Source organism: Protomyctophum parallelum, assembly GCF_964188405.1.
Source record: "Protomyctophum parallelum genome assembly, chromosome: 8".
Taxonomy (NCBI): Eukaryota; Metazoa; Chordata; class Actinopteri; order Myctophiformes; family Myctophidae; genus Protomyctophum; species Protomyctophum parallelum.
The window spans coordinates 15,237,743-15,257,738 of record NC_139703.1 but is presented as its reverse complement, the minus strand read 5'-3'; the positions used below and the strand labels follow the sequence as shown (position 1 = coordinate 15,257,738).

The window sequence follows — 19,996 nt, the reverse complement described above, 5'->3', positions numbered from 1 at the left end:
AAAGCAGCCCTTAAGTCTGCCCTTTAAAACGACAAACCTGTTTGGATGTGGGCAGTCCACGTGACAGATGGTCTTAAATATTTTCCATGTGTGTAACAAAAGTCACTTTTTTCCAGAAGAGCTCCTCTTGCACAAGACTTTATATTTACCTCGCTATCACTGCCCCTCGCGTCTAATCCTCATGGAACTTGGTTTGCTGGATTATGTCAAGTGTAGGGTACATTTTTAAAGACATCTGTTGAACCGAAAAAGAGGGAAAAATGCGAACAGTTTTTCTCTGTCTCATATTTCTCTATGGCTGTTTGGGTAAGTGTGATTATTCTGGCTTGTTCGTTCAGCTGGCAATACTGGTAGTATTGAAAATGTAATGCTCAAGATATAAACACTTTCCTGTGTTGTGAGCTTTAATTAAATACGGTACGTTATACAACTATGTACAAATCTGCCAGCATGTATGCAAAGCAGTTTCAGTTTATTTGGATTATAACCTCTAGTCTGTTCACATGTTAACCTTTTTCCAGTGCCCTATCCAAAAATACACAGTATATACATGAAAGTTTAGAGTTTTATAGTGAAATATCGTTCAGTTGGAGACATTCCTTGCAAAATAGGAAAGAAGATGCGGTGGTGTACAGTGTCGGAACCAGAACAGAAGAAATGTGCTGAATTGGCCAAAGCCCTGGTGGCTGTGTTGCCTCCAGCTGCTGTGGCAGCCTTTGCCAGGCTGTCCTGTGTACGTGCCTACAGCACTGCTGACTGCATCGATAAAATCAGGGTGAGACCATTTTCACATGACAAACTTTGGCACTATTGTTTTCAGAAAAGTTTCCAGCTGGCAGTGTATGACATTATTATTATTGACATGATTGAAGTTCTTCAGATTTCTTTTTGAAAGCTCTTTGATGGAATTTATTGCAGCCTTGCTCATATAACCCTCACTGCCTCTGGGGGGGGGGGGGGGGGGGGGACTGTTCAGGTGGCGTGAGGAAGTGGTCCTAGACATTCTTCTCCACAACAGCATACATTTGGACTCCCTTGTGCCTTGGGGCCAGTGAAGGGTGGGGGGCTTGTTGTAGAGGGGTGAAATAAACTGCCCCAATGGCTTGACAGACCGGTGTCTCTTGCTGGAAAGTAGATTAGATAATCTAATCCATATGCTTGACAAACGACAATCAAAAGTTAAGTAAAAAAAAAAGAAAATCTGCACACTGGTTCTCGGTTTCACTCGTTTATTGCTGTGCCACTGATGTTTCAATCTTACTCTCGGCACACCATCAGGGATTTAGATTTTAAATTGCTGATAAAGATTGAGCGAGATTGAATTACGTTGTCTGAGAACGAGTGTGTGGATATTATTCTTACTGTCAGATTGGGGAAAATGGCCTTCACTGCAGATTATATCTTTCAGGCTAACCGTGCTGATATAGTGACACTGGATGCTGGAGAGGTTTATTCTGCTGTGAAGCAGTTTGGCCTCATTGCCATCGCCAAGGAGATCTATAGTGAAGGTAAATTCATGTTCATGTTCTGGAACCTTGAGATATTTCACCAGTAACAGTGTAACTGTGTGTGTGTGTGTGTGTGTGTGTGTGTGTGTGTGTGCACACCATAGGAGGTTGTATTCTGGCTGTAGCAGTGGTGACAAATGCCACCATGGATATACGCTCTCTAAAAGGCCACAAAAGTTGTCACAGTGGAGCACGATGGACAGCTGGCTGGAGTCTGCCTCTAGGCTTCCTGCTGTCTCGTAACTATTTGACCTGGGAAAAGGAGCGGCCCTTGAGCCAAGGCACAGTATATTAAGTATAAGACATTACACGAGACTAGGATGGAGTCTACTTTATCTTTATTAGACTGAATAATAATAGCATTTTGTCATCTCGGTCATTAAATGTGTTATGTTTTACTTTTACTGTAGATGTCGGTACCTTTTTCAGTTCTAGCTGTGTGCCTGGGGCTTCGGCCATGGCACCAGCCTTGTGTGCCTTGTGTCAAGGCCAGAAGTCATACATTCGACAGCGTAACTACCACTGTGAGACGTCCCACAGTGAACCCTTCTACAACTCACAGGGGGCGCTCAGGTTGGACTTGGCAGTTGCCCTAAGCAGTGGTTTTCTAACTTTTTATAATTTGTCCAATGCACACAAATGGGCAAGTCAAAAAATAAAGGCAAATATCTACAAGGTTTTGACATGACCAAAATAACGATGACAGGTTGAAATATGTTTTTTTGGGTATAGAATTTGCTGCTGTATTGGGAAATTAGTAATTAAAAGTAGTAGTAATTCAACAATAACATTATGTATAGTTGTATAATATACAGAATTTATATAATGTGTGGTTGTCACGAAATCCCTAGAAACATCTGTGCTTGACTCACAACACAGAACACACCAGTGTACCTCAGCACACTTTGGGAACCACTGGCCTAAAGCATGAATAACTTAAATGTATGTCTTTCTAAATGTGCAACATCAGTAACTGTCTGCTTTTTCTATATATTTTCCTCTGCCTGTAATAGATGTCTCAAGTCTGGAGCAGGGGATGTTGCATTTGTAGATCATTTAGCCCTTGAGAGTATTGAAGGTAAATCTGACTCTTTTCCATGTGCATGTGACTTTCTCTGTATTTGATTTAACAAGCCAATTTTTATAACAAATTCCTTCTGGCTCTTCAAACTTCTTTTGACCCTTCCGCCATTGGCTCATAACTGTTCTTTCGGGTCACAGAGAGTGAGAGAGAAGAGTTCAGATTACTGTGTGCCGACGGCTCACATGCTCCTCTCAGTGAGTACAAACGTTGCAATTTGGGTCGTGGTCCAGGAGGAGGCATGGTCACAAGACTGAACTATCGCAAGATGGCTCGCAAATTCCTGACGACAGTGCAGGTAGATATACTTATATATTTTAAAACATTGTTTTTAACCCGGCCAACAAATCCAGAGACACGTCCACGCTGACTTCATTGATATATAACATTGCTGTGCTCCTTCTCTTGCCCGCCATTGCTTTGTTTTGTTCACTGCCCTTTTCATATGTGGTAGATGTTGTTTGGCCAACGGGGACGAGAGAGGCTGCGTTTCCAACTCTTTAACTCGTCGTTTTATGAGGAAAATGACCTACTCTTCAAGGATGCAACAGATAAATTGGCCATTCTCACAGATGATAAAGATGTCAGTCAGGTGCTGGGGCTGGATTATGTAGCGCTCCTCAAAGGCCTTGGGCATGAAGGTGCTTATCAACATTAGTGTGTTTGTTTTGAATTGTCTCTGCCAGGCCGAAAGGCATGGCCGAGACTATGTTTTGCACCCTGTCCGTCCGTCTGTCCGTCTGTGGTTTTGTAAAAAAAAAAAATATATATATATATATATATATATATATATATATATATATATTTTTTTTTTATACTCCTGCAAATTGTGTCCAAACATCACGCAAATCAGTACACATTATCTCTATAGTCAAGTTATCAAGACTGTTATCTGATTTTTCATATTCCATCCTGATTGGCGAATTCCGAACATTGCTGGCCCACAATAACCTACATGACCTGTGCACTGAGGAGCACCTTTGACCTCACTGAACGTATGTGTATGTGTGTGTGTGTGTGTGTGTGTGTGTGTGTGTCTGTTTGTGTGCGTAGGTAGCTCATTGGAGGACAGCGTTGTCCGTTGGTGTTGCATTAGCCATGCAGAGCAGAAGAAATGTGAGCAATGGGCCCTCAATATAAAGTCAGACCCCTTAGTGTGTGTTAGAGCAGTCGCTATGAGTGACTGTGTGGAGAAGATAAAGGTGAGTAGTTTACCCACTTAAACCCTGTATACCCATTATACAACATATACTGTACGTTGTTGACCGGGGTCATCAAGAGTCATATATATATATATATATATATATATATAATTGACTTGGAGCATGCTGCATTGATGCCTGTATCCAGCCAGTATACAGTGGCTGACAATCTCTAGGCTTTTTTTCAGAATAGGTTCAACAACCAAAACACTGATTTAATTAATGCAGAAATACTATTGATGTAAAATGTGTAGCACATAGACAGTAGAAACTGTTGCACATTCGGAGTCCACTAGTATACATTTAGGGCTGGGCTTAATTGTTTCTGTCAATGACCAATAATTTTATATATCCATGGCAAAAATTTAATTTAGACAAAGTTCCATAACAAGCTGACCCCTGCTAGTAGCCTACCCTACCTCCTTTTTTTCCTTTTTGCTAGGGTCCATGTGGTAACCTTTAAACATCACTGGATAATTGAACTGTCTTATGGTTTTATTTTGAATATTTGTTATTCAACATGGGTTTCCTATTTACATAGTGTTGATATATCGCCATGTCTTATAAGTTATTAATATAACTATATAATCATTAATAACTTCTGTACTGTTAACAAATTATTAATATACCATCTGTTATCAGTTGGACTGCTCTTTGGGCTACCAGTATCACTGATTCTACACACCTCACAATTTTCCACAGAGAGATGAGGTGGATGCTGTCTCGCTGGATGCTACTCATGCTTTCATGGCCGGGAAATGTGGCCTTGTCCCAGTGGTGACAGAGTATTATGGTGAGACCATACATCACACTGTATGGAATTCTGATGACTAATTTATACTTTGCCCTACGGGACACGGTCGTTCAGTGGAGTACAAATCCTCATAAACTCATACAGTATACTTTGGCTACTATAACACAGAAGTTCAGATTCTCTGGTTGATGCCATCTTTATTAACCATTTAAACGCTATATATACTTCATTGACCAGTGTTCCCCAGGGCTCTAAATAACTGACCTACAATGTCCTCTTGCGGCATGTTGTGACTGTTAGCTTGTAGATCTGCTATTGTAGATCTGCTATTGACACTAGGGTGTAACTGGTCAATACAATTAAAAATATTGGGCTGTTTGCTTTGACTCTCCTATAGGTGAGAACTGTGTTCCTGCTGATGGAATGACCCACTTAGAGACAGATGGTAAGATGAGATGAAAGAATTACCCATTATTACCCAGCTTTCAACAGGACTAGGACTTTAACTATCGATTATCGTCTTAGTGATTATTCAATTAATGTAAATTTATTTTTTGATAAATCAAATAGTGATGTTTTTATTTTCTTTAATCATTTGAAAATGTGTGTGTATGTACAGTATGTATGTATGTACAGTATGTATGTATGTACATATAAAAAATATATATACATACATAAAAATATACACATAAAAAATATATACATACATACATACACATAAATATATATATATACATACACATAAAGTGACAAATCTATTGTTTTTATTGTTGAATTGAATGAATGTTCAATTCGCCCAAACTCTTCAGAATTTAATGAACACTGAGGATTATACTGTGTATCAATCAGTGTGTTCTTTCAGTGTTGCCGTCAGTGGTCGGCGTGGCGGTTGTGAAACGATCTAGCAGAAACCTATTTTTTGGGAACCTTGGGGGCCGTCGCTCCTGTCATGGACACATGTACAGTCCTGCAGGCTGGCTGCTGCCCTACACACATCATTTAAGCATGGATCATAACAGCAGCTCCCCCTGTGATCCAAACCAAGGTACTGAGGTTTCATGTTTTGTTTCATAGACAATCCTACATAGGACACCTCATTGATGCTTAAGGTCTATCTTATAATTTGTAGCATAGTAACTGATGCATGGAAAATAGCCCATCTACATCTAAATCTTTGAATGCCCAAAATAGTAACACTAAGTTGCAAGTGCTTTAACTTCATGAACTGCATTTCATTCAACACTTCTCTATTACACTTCATATACAGACTAGAATGTTTGTTACATACATACTCATACTACATACTCAGACTATATCACATTGCTTTGACCCTTGTATTCCCTTTTTTTTCTGTCAACGGTGGTGGCTAAATTCCAGAAAAGGGAGTGTGGTGATTTGTTATGTCTTTGTTTAGTGTACAGTGATGTATTCTGGAAGGGCTGTCTTCCTGGCTCCCAGGGGAATCTCTGTAAAGTGTGCATGGGTGGTACAGGAGAGGCTGCAACCAAACGCTGTGCTGATAACCACAATGAACGCTACTATGGCAACATGGGGGCACTGAGGTATGTCAGAGAATGTATTTGAAAGTTGGCTTTTCAGTTTAGATGAGTTCAAGATTGTCAAGAAAATAATTGCTGTTGTGGAAAATACTTTATAAATGTTATATTTATTGATTGTAGGTGCCTGGTTGGAGACACCAGTGGCAAAAGCTACGGAGACATAGCCTTCCTTGAGCAGCACAATTTAGAGACCAACATTCTCAGTGGGTTATTCAACTTGCATGCATACTGTACATGCTAATGCATATATTTATCTGCGTTCCAGTGTTCTGCCACATTATGCATTGCCTTTTGTTCTCCAGGTTTGAGTTCGACTGGCTGGGCAGACAGTTGGCTGTCAGCAGACTTTGAGTTGTTGTGTGGGGATGGTCGACGTGCCTCTTTATCAGAGTGGAAGAACTGTAATTTAGGAGTCATCCCTCCAAACATCGTCATGACACGGCCAGTTCTTACAGCCCGAGTATATGACTTTCTCATGAAGTCACAGGTCAGGTTGTTACTTTAAACATACTTTATTATAACATAAATTTTGATTTTCATATACACATCTCAAAGACAGCAAACTTCATTTGCAGTGCAATAACTGTGATTTAATTTATAGGAAACTCTGTCAGCCAACCCAGACACAGAATTCAAGCTCTTTCAGTCCATGCAATATGGAGAAAGTGATCTGTTATTCAAAGATGCGACCCAGTGTCTTGTGCACACCAGCCACATGGATTATCGCGCTATCCTTGGGGAGGAGTTTTACAGACATGCTGAAACAGTCTTCAACTGCACACATTCTGGTATGATTGTAGTCTACATGTGCATTATTGTTACACATAGGATATCACTTATATGAACTATGCACAATGAATGCGTTATTAATTAAACCCTAATGAATTGACTACTTAATATCTTCCCTGCAACAGATATCTTGGAGTTTTGTGATCAGGATGTGTGCAGCATATTCTAATGGACAAAAAGAAGAAAACCCCCATGTATGCAATATCGGTAAACACAGATGTTTCTTTTCTTCCTGAGTGGCTGGAATTACTCATTCTCGCAGCTTGCCTCCTGCCAACCCACTCTTCTCTACATCATCCAGTTGCCATAGTAATCCTGACTATGTGTTGCTGACTGTGTGTGTGGTGTGCACTATGTGCACCAAAGCTTGAAATGAAATGTCATGCAGCTTCTACAAGCCTACAATATAAAACTCTAAGAATTTACAAACACTGATCGAATTGTTGAAGGCCATGACAAATAGGTGAAAAGGCCTTTAGCAACTCTCAAAACAAATGTACTACTGGAATTAAGTTTTATTTTATTTTTTAACATTCAACGTTCAAAGACCCAGTTTCCCAAAGGACACATGGTGTAAGTGGTATTATGTAGATTAGAACATGCTCAGATGCCCTCTAGTCCGCACACAGAACCCTGTGAACAGACATTCCGTGCATAGATGTGCCATGCATAGGCCTCAGGCCTGGTATGGTAGGCCTCAGGTCTACCGTTCTGAAATTTTCCCTTTGGGAAACCGGGCCAATGACTCTTGCCTTGATTCACCATGTCAGTGATTAAAAACTCAGCAATTGAAATATGACTAGTCACAAACCGATGGTTTACAACAAGCAATAACACATTATGCCAACTGCTGTGCTTCAAGAACACATGGAAATAAATAAATTACAAATCAATATGTTGACAACTACAGTTTGCATTTGTACTTTCAATTTCAAAGGTTTGAAGACTTGAGACCAAATTAGTAATTTAGTAATCTTCAACCACCTGGCTTGTCTCAAGTCGTCTTCAATCTTTGGCTTGCTGTTTTTGCTAATATAAGGGAATTGCTCCTTCTATAGGCCCATTTGATTTACTTTTTTATTTCACAGTAGCCTATGCAATGCATTACACTTGTTTACAACAGGTCCACCATTCTCAATTCATCAGAACATCTTGTTTAAAATTATTCAGAAGAGGCTAACCTATCCAAAAAACGTCCTTACAAAAATAGTTTATTTACTTATTACTTGGCATACATATTTACATAATTTAAATCAATACATATATAGGCTATATTATATAACTTATGTGATTCGATGCCCGGTCCCGGCTACAGCAGCTACATATAGTACATAACCGTGACTTTTACGTCCACACAGTAAAATAACCATAGATAACCTTGCACGGGCGCCTCCAGCATAGGTCGCCAGGCTTTTCCTCCTTTTCCTTTCTCCTTGACTTGACTGGTGTTACACAAAAATGCGACACATCCGGTTCTTCTCACTGTTGCTTGAAGGCGTCCTTTTTCAGTGTGGTAAATGCATTACTTTATAAAGCTTGGCAGTGGCCATGTCATTCTGTCATATTTACCTTCTGATATGTTATAGAATTAGCTACGTCAGTACGGTGTTGTGACAAGGTACCATTACAATTCATCCAGATAGTTAGCTTTGAACTGTGCGCTGTAACGTTAGTTCCTTGTGACTCTTGAAACATTTATCTAATTTACTTGGTTCTAGCTTGCTAAATATAACGTTACTAATATGTTGTGTTGCTGTCAAGGTTATGATCCACTGTAGTACGTGTAGTCTCAAACATTGTTTTGAGAGAATTACAAATTGAACTGCAATGGAAATATATGCAGAAGCAGTTCATGTACTTAGTGTACATTTGGGCTAATGCTAGCTCTGGTCCATAGCTAGCCTAAAATGTACTCTCGTAGATGTAGGCTAGTCCATACCCTTAAGGACTCGACCAGAGCTAGGCATAAGTCTTGCCTTCACAAACATCACTGCAATGCAGTGTGAACGATACGTATAATACATGTAAATATTTGTATACACAGTAGGCTATAGGCTACGTTGTGTAATGTACAGTATGATTGTAGGCTATTCATGATATATTATATTCATGATATTAATCATGTCATTACATCAGCCAAATATAGCCTAAGATTTAGACTCTCGTAGATGTATTTATCGATTCTGACATTTTCAAAAAATGTCAGAAATGGCATGTCACATACCTTGACATGCCATTTCTCATGGAGTACCTGTAATGGAGAAACCTTATAAAATAAAAGTGGTAGGCCTAGTCGTGTGTGTTTATATATGTATATGTGTGTGTATATATATATCCCCCCATTTGGGATGACAGCTATAAAATAACCCACATATTGTTGTCTTGACATAGATGCGACTGCCATGGAGGCCCTCTGTGCTTTGTACAGCACCAGGAAAAGGTTCAGCCGCAGTTCCTGTAAGACTGTTGAGCTTTGTGCCTGCCAGCAGCACCATTGATGCACATACCCTCGAACGGCTGCAAACCTTTGTATCCCGTGCCACAAAACTCTTTGTTATGACTGGTGCAGGTATGTCGACAGAATCTGGAATTCCTGATTATCGCTCAGAGGGAGTTGGACTGTATGCCCGCACTGATCGACGACCCATGGAGCATATTGAATTTATTCGTAGTGCTAAATCTCGTCAGCGCTACTGGGCAAGGAACTACATGGGGTGGCCACAGTTCTCCTCCCACCAGCCGAACTCTGCACACAAGTCACTGCAGAAATGGGAGGAAAGGGGAAAGTTGCACTGGCTTGTCACTCAGAATGTAGATGCCCTTCATTCTAAAGCAGGACAAAAACGGCTCACTGAACTTCATGGGTGTACACACAGGTATGGCTGCATTGTCTTCTTACTTACACACAACAGTGATTCGGTTAGAAGTCTAGTCGCACCACAGATAATTAATTGGTTAGCACTGAGACTAACCATCACACAAATACTAGCCTGGCATAGCTAGTATATTTACTGGAGAAAATAATGTCCTACAATCCCTCGTTGGTTCCATCATGACTACAGCAGAAATTAAACTCCACATAATGCAATAAATGCATTTGCATTATGTGGAGTTTTTCTACAGCACCCATAGTGTATCAACCATTTGCTAGTTGTAATCGACAATTCCAACCCTACATTCAGAAAAGATCGTTTCCATTTTGTAACACCTGTTTCCACCTTGATACAAGCAGTTTTTTATCAGGAGTACACTTTTTTGTGACTGGTAAGGAGGCAACATAGAACCTCAAACAAATCTGATAATGCACCTTCCACCTGAGACACATAAAGCCAAATAAATTTACGGTAGTCATAAGAGCTGCAGGATAACAAATTATACACAAAATCAAATTAATTGTATGCATGTCCCCCTTAGGGTAATGTGTCTGGGATGTGGTGTGATCTCACCAAGGGAGGCGCTCCAGAAGAGATTTACAGCACTGAACCCTGGTTGGACAGCACAGGCAGGGGGCGTGGCTCCAGACGGTGATGTTTTCTTGGAGGATGAGCATGTCCTCCACTTCAGAGTTCCTTCCTGTAAGGACTGCGGAGGCATACTGAAGCCCCAAGTTACATTTTTCGGAGACACTGTACACAAGGCAACGGTGCAGTTTGTGCATGAAAGATTGGAAGAATCAGACGCAGTGCTCGTTGCAGGGTCCTCAGTGCAGGTAGGGTTTACTGAGATGTTAGCAATGTCTTTGATTAACTGATGTATTTATTGCCACATACGATTAATGTCGTTAATATTTTCACCTAATGTACTTCCGTTTTAATTTTGATGAACATCTCACTTTAGAAAAAACCTGGTTAAATGTAGAGGCATTGTTTAAGGTCATTTGTCTCTGGAGTCTGGACATTGTAAATAACTTGAATGGAATGAAAACAATACAATTCATGATTAACTATGAATGCTCTTTGTCTTTCCAAAGGTTTATTCAGGATACAGATTCTTACTGGCAGCTAATGATACGAAAATCCCAATTGCCATTTTGAACATTGGGGCCACGAGGGCGGACCATCTGGCAGAACTGAAAGTGAGTGCCCGCTGTGGTGAAGTGCTATCAATCATTTAGCCTCTCTGACTTAAAGTCAGAGTAACATTTTGGACAGTATTGCTTCCCATGGAGAGGGACGTCTGGAGCTCTCTGGTGGAGCTGTTTTCCCCGCGACCCCGACTACGGATAAGCGGTTGAAGATGGATGGATGCTTCCAATCAGTTCATCGCTCCAGACTGTCAATGATACCTCAAAGTCAAGTAGATAGCCATGTTAACTTTTAATTAATATGTTTTACAATGTTGCGTTGTTCCAATTTCATTTCATTTCATTCATTAGGTTACTTAGGTCGTCCACAAAACACCCTTTCAGTTCCCAAAACATGCCTTGCTTGGACCTAAAGGGTGACTGGGCCTTCCCTTTTGCTTTCCCCAAACTCTGGAACAAGACCCCACCATGTTAATGGCATGATTTAAGTTTTCCCACAGCATTGGGTTTCGTACACACAAATAACTAATGTTCTGTGTTCTGCCTGTTTCATGGCCGCCCCAATGCTTTTTCAATGGAAGTCACGTGGTTTGACCAAACCCCTCCCCCAATCAAACAATTGATTAACTGAACACTACTGAATTTGACAAGATCAACCCGTTTTGTTTTCCCTGATCCTCTGCTACTGATGTTCTTTGTACTCTACTAGTAATTAATCATACATTTAGAAGGAATCTTATGGCATCAAATCATAAGGAATTATTTCATGCCATAGCTGTAAGTGCCTCTGAGCAAGACACTTATAGCCGAACAGTCAGCCTAACTTTTTCCTGGACTCTGTTCAAAATAACACTTACTGCTCCTAAATATTAGGATGGGTAAAACTAAAATAACACTTACTGCTCCTAAATATTAGGATGGGTAAATGCAGAAGGCACATTTAAGGTATGTCCAAATGTACTTGAAGAAAAAATAACTAAATTAAATTATATACTTTAATTTTAAATAAACAACTCATTAAAGTTGTGTTTGAGTCAGTTTAATTGAGTGATGCAGTAAACACTTTAAACACTAACAATTCCAGAGAAAATGTTTTAAACTTGCGTTGGAATCACAGACAGACAGAGGGCAATGTGACCACAGATTGGCAAACATTAAGATCACTAAAGACAGTTTGCTGCTGAAATCTCTCTTTAAGTCGAAGGTTCCAGCCGTCCACAATGCACTGAGTGTCTTTGTGCAGAACTATTGGAATGCTGAAGGAATACAGCAGAAATGTATGTTCTCCACAGCACGCCTTCCATGTCGCTGAAGCTTTCGTCACCATCAATGGGGTCATTGCCAGGCAGTTCTCAAAACTTCTGTTCTGGTCAAACCAGTAGGTTGCTGGATATCCCAATAGAATCCCAAAGAGAGAGCACAAGTTCCAATCATTTGATTCTTCCTCAATATAAAGCGTTTTTTTTACTTCAGCTTGTTGCACAAACTGCCTTAACATAATTAACAGTTCTTGTAGCATATTTCTCAAATCCTTATTTACAGGGTCAATGATGCGAGGGTTTTCCAGTGAATGGCAGACATTAATCACAATGACATTATTGTTTATATTAAATAACTGTTCTAGATTTGACATTACTATTGTTGGATTAATGATGAGGGCATTACCACTTAGAGACATTGTGAGAAGAGATTTGGACACAAGCTGGACAGACTGCAGTGAGATCAAATACTCTTGCACTTGCTCTATATCGGCGCCATTACTATCATACAGTAAAGCTGGTTTCAAGCCCATGTCGACAGCCAGGACTTGCATAGCCAAGGCCACACTCTGGGTAATAGAGAGGGATTTCCCTCTAACAGATAAACATTTGTGAGCAGCAGCGCTAAAGACCTCATAAGAAGCCATGACATGATTATAGACCTCATGAGATGACATGATTATAAATGATAGAACATTGATCTCTCGCTTGTTGCAAAGTGCCACAATGTTACATTTTCAGTTTCTGAATGATGCTCCTCTGTGTGAGTTCTAGCAGTTACATAATTCAATCAAGAGAAAATAAGCTTAAAAAATAAATTACGGTATTTAAATGTGAAGAAAAAAAATCCAAACTACTAATGTCAGTTTATATGTTGTCACTGTCACGAAAAACGATTGTTAATGAGTCTGTTTATATCATGTTTACACATCGTTATTAAGCATTGGTATTGTGGTTTGCTTCTTCAGTTTGGGTCCATGATACCTAAAGAGAGAATATTGACGTTTTAATATATAGGCTTAAAGGTTCTTATTGGTTTGAGGTATTTACAAAACACAATGGTCAGAGAGCGATCTGAGGGTGGCACTGCCATGATGCCAAGTACATGCTCTTCAAGTCATAGTGACTCATTCCGTTATTGTGTTTAGCAAAAATCTTAGCGCACTACGGCACTAGCTAGCAAGTCAAATAAATACCTAATAAAATACCTCCCAATTTAATCAATCATTTTGGCAGTGCTTTTCTTTGATATCAGCAGAGATAACACACAAAACAATGCATCCCTTTGGTTCCTACCTTGTGCTGTTGTTTTATGCCACAGGCTGTGGAGTCATCAGATCAAAATCAGACAGATTTCTTGCAACCCAAACACCAGCTGCAAATAAACCCAAGTTGACCAGTAGGTTCCTGTAAATAAAAAAAATGAATAATAATTACATAATTCACTCGCAAGGCGCATTACCCAATTCTAGCTGCAATTTGCAACACTAGATTCTTTTTTTTATGTGTTGAATCTGGATTGCAACACTGACCATTAACAGCCTATACTAAAGTCTCCAAACAGAAAAGTCCTATATGATTGTATTAAACAACGTTAAACTCACGAAAAGCTTGAATTATTCTATCTGCAAAGTGTTTGTTTAATAAAAATCCATGTTCCACGTACGTAGACATGTTATGAGCTACTTTGTCAATACATTCTATCACTGTGCAGGTGATAGGTGTTATTTTGAGTTTGGAAGCGCTCATTGGAAATCACTCAACAGACTGTATATCACCCGTTTTGAAATTGCACATAATGCAGGAATCAGCAAGGAGGTTCCGTGTTGGAAAACGAGCGCATCCAAACTCAAACAATTAAAAAAATAATCACCTGCACGGCTGCACAGAATTTCTTGAAATTTGTCAAAAAGTAGCTCATAACATGTCTACGGTGAACAAACACTTTGCGGATAGAAACAGCTGCAATATGGTGAGTTAAGGTTGTTTAATACAATCGGATAGGACTTTTCTGTTGGACTATAATCGTAATAGTGCAAATTGCGGCTAACCCAATTCCAAACATGTACTGTACTGTGCGTGTGAGCCACTGCACCACCCGGAGGTCACGCCAGCACAAAACAGGCAGGCCAAAAGTATAAAGCTAAGTCTCCTAGGCTATTGATTGATTGATTGATTGATTGAAATATTTATTAACAGTTTGTCGAATTTACAGTACATTTTAAGCACAAACTCAATACAAAGACTGTCAACTGTGAGTTGACGACCCAATTAAGCATTACACTTGTTTACAACAGGGTCCACATTGTTCAATTCATCAAAACATTTAAAGACATACAAACATTTAGAGACATAGGCCTACAAATAGACATTTCTATGTAGCTAAAGAACAGAACAGTAATTCATCATAATGGGAAGCAAAAAAGGGAAAAGATACAATATACAGTGAGGGAAAATGGGGTGGGGGGGATTCAGATTTTACAGAGGCCAGTTTCGAATTGCAGCCATCCGTAGGTGCCCTTTGAGAGCGGTTTTGAAGGAGTCAAGGGATTCACATGTCTTAATGACTGTTGGTAGGGCGATCCACATTTTGGTGGCATAGGAGCGAAAAGAATTTAGTCCCTTGTTTGTGCCGAATCTGGGTTGTACATGGTTTGTTGCACTCCCTCTGGTGTTGTGGGTGTGGACTATATGGATGTATATTGTATAAGTATAACTATCTCTGACAGAAAATGCAATCTTTTTATAGTTTCACAAGATAGCATTACCCAAAGTGTTAATGTAACACAGCTGTTTACATTTTCATTTAATTCCTATTTATGTCCAATATTTATTTGTAAATACATTGTTTTATTTTTGATCGTCTTGTTCCACTTCTGCTTTGGCAATGTAAACGTACGTTCTCATGCCAATAAGATACTTTGAATTGAGAGTTTTTTTGATTGATTGATTGAAATATTTATTAACAGTTTGTAGAATGTACAGTACATTTTAAGCACAAACTCAATACAAAGACTGTCAACTGTGAGTGGACGACCCAATTAAGCATTACACTTGTTTACAACAGGGTCCACATTGTTCAATTCATCAAAACATTTAAAGACATACAAACATTTAGAGACATACAAATAGACATTTCTATGTAGCTAAATTCATCATATGGGAAGCAAAAAAAGGGAAAATGGGGTGGGGGGGGGGGGTGGGGGGGATTCAGATTTTACAGAGGCCAGTTTCGAATTGCAGCCATCCAGAGAGAGAGAATGTAACGTGAATGAATGTAATTATACTAATTATGAGACTCTAGAAGAGCTTGAGAGCAGAAGCAAGGGCAGAGATAGCTAAGCTTGGTCATGGCGTTGTTAGCATTAGCTATGGGAGCTGTAGGAGGACATCCAAGAAATGTTCCTGTTTTCACTCACCTTCTAAAATCATTTCTGTCTGCTGCGAATTGGCAAGCAGACGTGATCCATCCTACCACACCAGGTGGTCGCGAAGAACCCTTCTTCACAGCCGCTCCACTCATCTTTCTTTTATGCGACTGGTATGTGAGTGTGACTGTGTGACACGGAACCACGCGGAGCAGAAGAACACCTTGTACAACACGGGTCGATTTGGGTGTAGCACAAGTACGGGGAGCCATAAAGCTCAAACGTAATGAGTTACACCAAAAACGCGATACCGTCTGCGTTCAATAACAAATCATGTCTGCTACAAGGTATCGTCGGTTCTTGAAACTCTGCGAGGAATGGCCAAGGGATGAATCAAAGAAAGGTCGAGATTTAGGAACGTTTCTCCGACAGAAGGTTGCGCATGCTTTTCGTGAGGGTGAAAATACACAGGTATTGTATGATAGCTGACGACACTGTTCATGTTGGGCTATCTAGTTCAACAGTGAATGTTACCTGCAGTTAGCATTAGCCAAGAGGATGAACAGAACGCTATCGACCTTGCTGTCACTGTTTAGTGTACTAGTCCTCCTTAGGACGTATTTAATTAATTAACCAGGATACAAGTCAAGTTGTCATTTTCTCAGCCAAGCTTATCATTCAGATTAATGTCATAATAGTGCACTACGTCTAGAAAAATAATGGATATGTGATGTGTACATCCATTTAAGTGGCAACTTCTTAAGTAATTTTTCATACAATGAAAGAATTTGACTGTCAGAAATTTACATAATTTGTGTCTGTTTGTGTGATATGGCTTTTCTTCCAATGGCCCTGTGATTTATATTTATTTTTCAGATCACAGATCCTGACAAATGTGACCAAATATATGACAGTTTGGCATGTATCAACAGCAATGTATACAAAGAACGAGTAAGTTTAAGATATAGGCTACATTGCATGAGTGCTGTTATGGTGGTCAACTGGTCATTACTTTTATGACTTGATATAAATTATTTGCTAATTTGTTGTATTAATGCTGCTTCATCAAGTAAATTAAAAGACAAAAAGTCAGTTTCGTATAGTTTAAAATATATCTTCTTTCTTTTTAACATGCTCAGTTTCCCCGTGTGAAGGACACAAGTTTTACTGGAGTGACAGTGGAAGAATGTCGATTGCTTTTGTCAGGTATGGAGATAACCATATCGGATTTAGTAGAAAAATTACTTTGCACTGCACACAGGCAAATATTCATGTACCGGTAAATGTATTAACAATCAACAATTCTGAAGACAATTCCTAGCTTATTTTGATTTTTATCTTTTTACAGGGAGTTTGCAGCAGATGGATGATGAAAAGAAAGGCTTGTGGAAGACATTAATAGATCGATTCTCCTCCAAGTCACCAGAAGATGGTCCTGAGAAGGCTGAGAAGCCTGAGAAATAGCACCCCTCCCCCTGTCATTCTGCATGTTTAGAAATAAAAGATTATTCCTATATCTTGGTTTCACGAGCTTGGGTCTTATTTCTTACATTACACGCCTTGTGTTTTTCTTAAGGAGGTTTTCAGGATGAAGTAACGTATAGAAGAAAAGTTAAGGGAAGGTGGATGGATGGGAACGTTTCCTGAAGTGTGTTTCTTTTCAAGTCGTATGCACTGATGAAGGCTGGATAGCCGAAACGTCAGTCATTGATTTGTGATGTAGAAACCCAAAACAAAACAACCCAAAACCTCTCTTCCTATGATGTTGATCTAAGCGGGTAACACAACATATGTGACTGTCAGAGTGCGGTGGTTACAAGAAAGGTTATTCCTCAAGTTGTATGTCATTAATTGTTTCCACACACTTGGTGTACAGTAGGTGAATATAAGTAGGTTACAGATTTGTTATGTTAGTGATTTTAAATATCCAACACTTTTGTGTTGTAAATTTATACTTTAAAAAAACAACAGTCCCAACGTCAGCACAAAAAACCAGCTGAATTTATTCCATGTAGAACTTTTTGAAGAGGTCTCAATTCAAATGGTCAAACTGGTGCCCAGGCCGAGTCTTGATTCCAAGAGGTTTATACCAAAAAGATGGCACATTACTACATTATTTGTGGACAAAAGGCTAAAATGTATTCAGCCAATATAACTTGCAGAATTTATTCAATACAAACGGTAAATGATTGGGTGTAAAGACATTACTAGTCACCTCCAGGCTGTGGTATGGGTAACTTATTTGATAGAAAAGCAGTCAACTTAACTGCTCAGCATATGTGGAATCTCCTTTAAGTCTGATGAAAGTGCATTTCAGGTGACTACCTCATGAAGTTGGCTTTATGGGTATCCTGAAACACTGTTTTGGTTACTACCTATAATGTTACTTCATAGTTTTGATGGTTATTCTGACCTAGAGCTTGTTAAAACAAAGTGTTGCCTACTACTCTTCTTTTTTCTCAGGGTTGTCTCTCCATATGCAGTAGTTAAGAGAGGTAGCTAGACACAGCCATGACAGGTAGGGTGCCATGAGCAGAGTAGCAGTACGGCTTATGGAATACCAGGTCACCATGGTAGCTCCAACAGTTCCAGTGAGAAACATGATTTCAATGAGCGCCTAAAAGATGACAGGTAAAGGTTTACTGAACACATGCACACAAAATATGTTAAACATTTGTTACTGTACAAAACAAGTCCTGGCATGTTTTTGATTTTATGTTTAAAGTTACCAGTTTGAGCTTGTGTGCACCAAAGAAGATAGGAGTCCAGGCCCAATTCAGGGCAAGTTGCAGCGCATAAAGTCCCATGGGTAGCAATGCATCCTCAGCGAAACCTCCAAGTTCTTTCCACACAAGATAGGAAGCATATCTGTATGACAGTCACAAGTTCAAAATGTGTTGAAGATTTGATCAGCAAGACTTCACTGGTCTCAAACTGATGGGTGTAAAAAGTAAACGAGATATGATTGCAATTTGCATGCATAATAAGTTAGGATACTGACCCCATGCCTGTATAGAGACATGTCCATGCTACTCCGAATGCTGCATTTGGTGGGCGCCACCAAGGCTTCTGAAGAGTAGGGTACCAGGTCTTGACTTCATGGCGTGTGACATAGCCCCCATATAGCCCTCCAAGATGCGGCAGCACTGTCAGTCCCAGCATTGACAGCCACATTTCTAGAGAAAAGACACACAGACGTTGTAGCTAGTCAGTAAACTGTTAACCAACCACTTAAATAAATAATAGTTAAAAACTATATAGGCCTACTGTACACTATATAATTTTGGGCATGTCATTACAGTAAGTGCCCAAAATTAGGATGCCAGGGCAATTAAGTGTCAGCCCAGATACAAATTTTATTTTGTGACTGCCTGTTTTTATTGGTCCCCAGCAGCACATTACATTCTGAATTAGATCAAATTAACTATATCTTTCTTAAATGTGGAATCATGTATCTTTATACTTTTTTGTTTGTTTTCATCTCGAAAAACATTAGGCCTATAGGGTAAAATAATGCGGCTATATATAGATTTGGTCATCACCATTGTGATATTGCAATGCATAGGCTACATTTATTTCAACAATAGCCTACAGTATATAGGACTACATCCCAACAGTCAAAGTTTCTTTGCAAGTGACCCGATACATTTCCATTGTTATTATTGTTTTTACTACCGATTTAGAAAAGAAAAAGATCCCTTTTTTACTAGCCTACCGAATACCGATTTAGAAAAAAAGAAGTGACACAATACATGAATTGAATACGGCTGAAGTTACATATTTATTGTCAATGATAAATGTACGCTATACGGCTGTTGTACTTGTATCTCTCTCTGATCTTACCTGAGCCGTGCACTTGTGTTGTAACTTAAAGTAGGATCACCGGGTAGCGCAAAATATTTGTTTATCTATCAAAAGTCATATACCATAAGCAAAATGTGTCGGGGGTTCATAACTTCATACAAGGTTTCCTTATTGTAAGCGCAGTGTGTTCGAGCCTAGTATGACACTCCCATTAACGCGACCGTCGTTAAAAAGACAATGACTGACTGACATAACATTTAACAGTTAACACAATCTTTACAGATCATTCGTTAGCACATTTATTAAAAGCATAGGATATATTATGCTACGTTTGGTTTCAAAAGTAAAAGCACACGTGCATCTTCTTCTCAAAGACCAAGGATTTTATTTCATTAAAACGTTGCACAATTCAAAGAGGCGTGGCTTAGCGTAAAAGGCTGAATAGCCCCACGTGCACTATGACGTGCACGTCGAGCCCAATGATAAGCAGCTTCATAACATTGTAGTAGTTTACTATAGACTAGTCCTACTCCTAATAGTATAGTATCTTAGGCTAATTTGTTTAATTTAAAACACATGTACATAAATAAATTCATAACTAAATAATAAACAAGGTAGGCCTATAATGATAGGACACCCTATTTATAA

General features: G+C 39.3%; 5 protein-coding genes across 7 annotated transcripts; 3 read left to right on the top strand and 2 right to left on the bottom strand.

Moving 5' to 3' along the window:
- The first annotated feature begins 56 nt into the window (after positions 1–56).
- On the top strand, positions 57–7,787 carry sxph (saxiphilin). 2 transcript variants are annotated; one of them, XM_083771781.1, is made up of 17 exons: positions 57–306; positions 612–775; positions 1,409–1,508; positions 1,613–1,789; positions 1,919–2,081; positions 2,522–2,586; positions 2,730–2,887; positions 3,044–3,230; positions 3,643–3,791; positions 4,494–4,584; positions 4,943–4,990; positions 5,408–5,590; positions 5,960–6,107; positions 6,225–6,307; positions 6,407–6,591; positions 6,706–6,892; positions 7,019–7,787. In XM_083771781.1, the coding sequence occupies exons 1-17, from the start codon at positions 261–263 to the stop codon at positions 7,060–7,062; spliced, it is 2,178 nt and encodes a 725-aa protein (XP_083627907.1). In that variant the 5' UTR covers positions 57–260; the 3' UTR covers positions 7,063–7,787. The 2 variants fall into 2 exon arrangements, with proteins under 2 accessions (XP_083627907.1, XP_083627906.1); XM_083771780.1 differs by having other exon boundaries at positions 6,407–6,596.
- Positions 7,788–8,006: 219 nt separating this feature from the next.
- On the top strand, positions 8,007–11,826 carry sirt4 (sirtuin 4). 2 transcript variants are annotated; one of them, XM_083771797.1, is made up of 4 exons: positions 8,007–8,406; positions 9,285–9,769; positions 10,308–10,602; positions 10,864–11,826. In XM_083771797.1, the coding sequence occupies exons 2-4, from the start codon at positions 9,285–9,287 to the stop codon at positions 11,005–11,007; spliced, it is 924 nt and encodes a 307-aa protein (XP_083627923.1). In that variant the 5' UTR covers positions 8,007–8,406; the 3' UTR covers positions 11,008–11,826. The 2 variants fall into 2 exon arrangements, with proteins under 2 accessions (XP_083627923.1, XP_083627922.1); XM_083771796.1 differs by having other exon boundaries at positions 8,007–8,511.
- A 114-nt stretch (positions 11,827–11,940) lies between these two features.
- Positions 11,941–13,156, bottom strand: cUnh1orf74 (chromosome Un C1orf74 homolog). The gene has a single exon (XM_083771798.1). It carries the CDS (start codon positions 12,851–12,853, stop codon positions 12,029–12,031), a length of 825 nt encoding a protein of 274 aa, XP_083627924.1. The 5' UTR covers positions 12,854–13,156; the 3' UTR covers positions 11,941–12,028.
- A 2,687-nt stretch (positions 13,157–15,843) lies between these two features.
- uqcc2 (ubiquinol-cytochrome c reductase complex assembly factor 2) lies at positions 15,844–17,073 on the top strand. Its single transcript, XM_083771803.1, has 4 exons — positions 15,844–16,015; positions 16,421–16,495; positions 16,684–16,750; positions 16,893–17,073. The coding sequence occupies exons 1-4, from the start codon at positions 15,878–15,880 to the stop codon at positions 17,006–17,008; spliced, it is 396 nt and encodes a 131-aa protein (XP_083627929.1). The 5' UTR covers positions 15,844–15,877; the 3' UTR covers positions 17,009–17,073.
- Positions 17,074–17,671: 598 nt separating this feature from the next.
- Positions 17,672–19,523, bottom strand: tspo (translocator protein). The gene is made up of 4 exons (XM_083771802.1): positions 19,388–19,523; positions 18,546–18,720; positions 18,274–18,412; positions 17,672–18,161 (listed from the first exon to the last, which is right to left on the bottom strand). Exons 2-4 carry the CDS (start codon positions 18,716–18,718, stop codon positions 17,988–17,990), a joined length of 486 nt encoding a protein of 161 aa, XP_083627928.1. The 5' UTR covers positions 18,719–18,720; positions 19,388–19,523; the 3' UTR covers positions 17,672–17,987.
- Positions 19,524–19,996: the final 473 nt, after the last annotated feature.

What these genes read in the sequence shown, in the direction of transcription:
- sxph (XM_083771780.1), top strand. Translation starts at nt 261, where the DNA reads ATGCGAACAGTTTTTCTCTGTCTCATATTTCTCTATGGCTGTTTGG. An exon ending in AATTCCTGACGACAGTGCAG is followed by an intron (nt 2,888 to 3,043) that starts GTAGATATACTT and finishes CATATGTGGTAG; the next exon opens with ATGTTGTTTGGCCAACGGGG. An exon ending in CTCATGAAGTCACAGGTCAG is followed by an intron (nt 6,597 to 6,705) that starts GTTGTTACTTTA and finishes TTTAATTTATAG; the next exon opens with GAAACTCTGTCAGCCAACCC.
- sirt4 (XM_083771797.1), top strand. Translation starts at nt 9,285, where the DNA reads ATGCGACTGCCATGGAGGCCCTCTGTGCTTTGTACAGCACCAGGAAAA. An exon ending in CTTCATGGGTGTACACACAG is followed by an intron (nt 9,770 to 10,307) that starts GTATGGCTGCAT and finishes TGTCCCCCTTAG; the next exon opens with GGTAATGTGTCTGGGATGTG. An exon ending in TTGCAGGGTCCTCAGTGCAG is followed by an intron (nt 10,603 to 10,863) that starts GTAGGGTTTACT and finishes GTCTTTCCAAAG; the next exon opens with GTTTATTCAGGATACAGATT.
- cUnh1orf74 (XM_083771798.1), bottom strand. Translation starts at nt 12,853, where the DNA reads ATGTCATCTCATGAGGTCTATAATCATGTCATGGCTTCTTATGAGGTC.
- uqcc2 (XM_083771803.1), top strand. Translation starts at nt 15,878, where the DNA reads ATGTCTGCTACAAGGTATCGTCGGTTCTTGAAACTCTGCGAGGAATGG. An exon ending in GCAATGTATACAAAGAACGA is followed by an intron (nt 16,496 to 16,683) that starts GTAAGTTTAAGA and finishes TAACATGCTCAG; the next exon opens with TTTCCCCGTGTGAAGGACAC. An exon ending in ATGTCGATTGCTTTTGTCAG is followed by an intron (nt 16,751 to 16,892) that starts GTATGGAGATAA and finishes ATCTTTTTACAG; the next exon opens with GGAGTTTGCAGCAGATGGAT.
- tspo (XM_083771802.1), bottom strand. Translation starts at nt 18,718, where the DNA reads ATGTGGCTGTCAATGCTGGGACTGACAGTGCTGCCGCATCTTGGAGGG. An exon ending in TGTCTCTATACAGGCATGGG is followed by an intron (nt 18,413 to 18,545) that starts GTCAGTATCCTA and finishes ACTGTCATACAG; the next exon opens with ATATGCTTCCTATCTTGTGT. An exon ending in GTGCACACAAGCTCAAACTG is followed by an intron (nt 18,162 to 18,273) that starts GTAACTTTAAAC and finishes GTCATCTTTTAG; the next exon opens with GCGCTCATTGAAATCATGTT.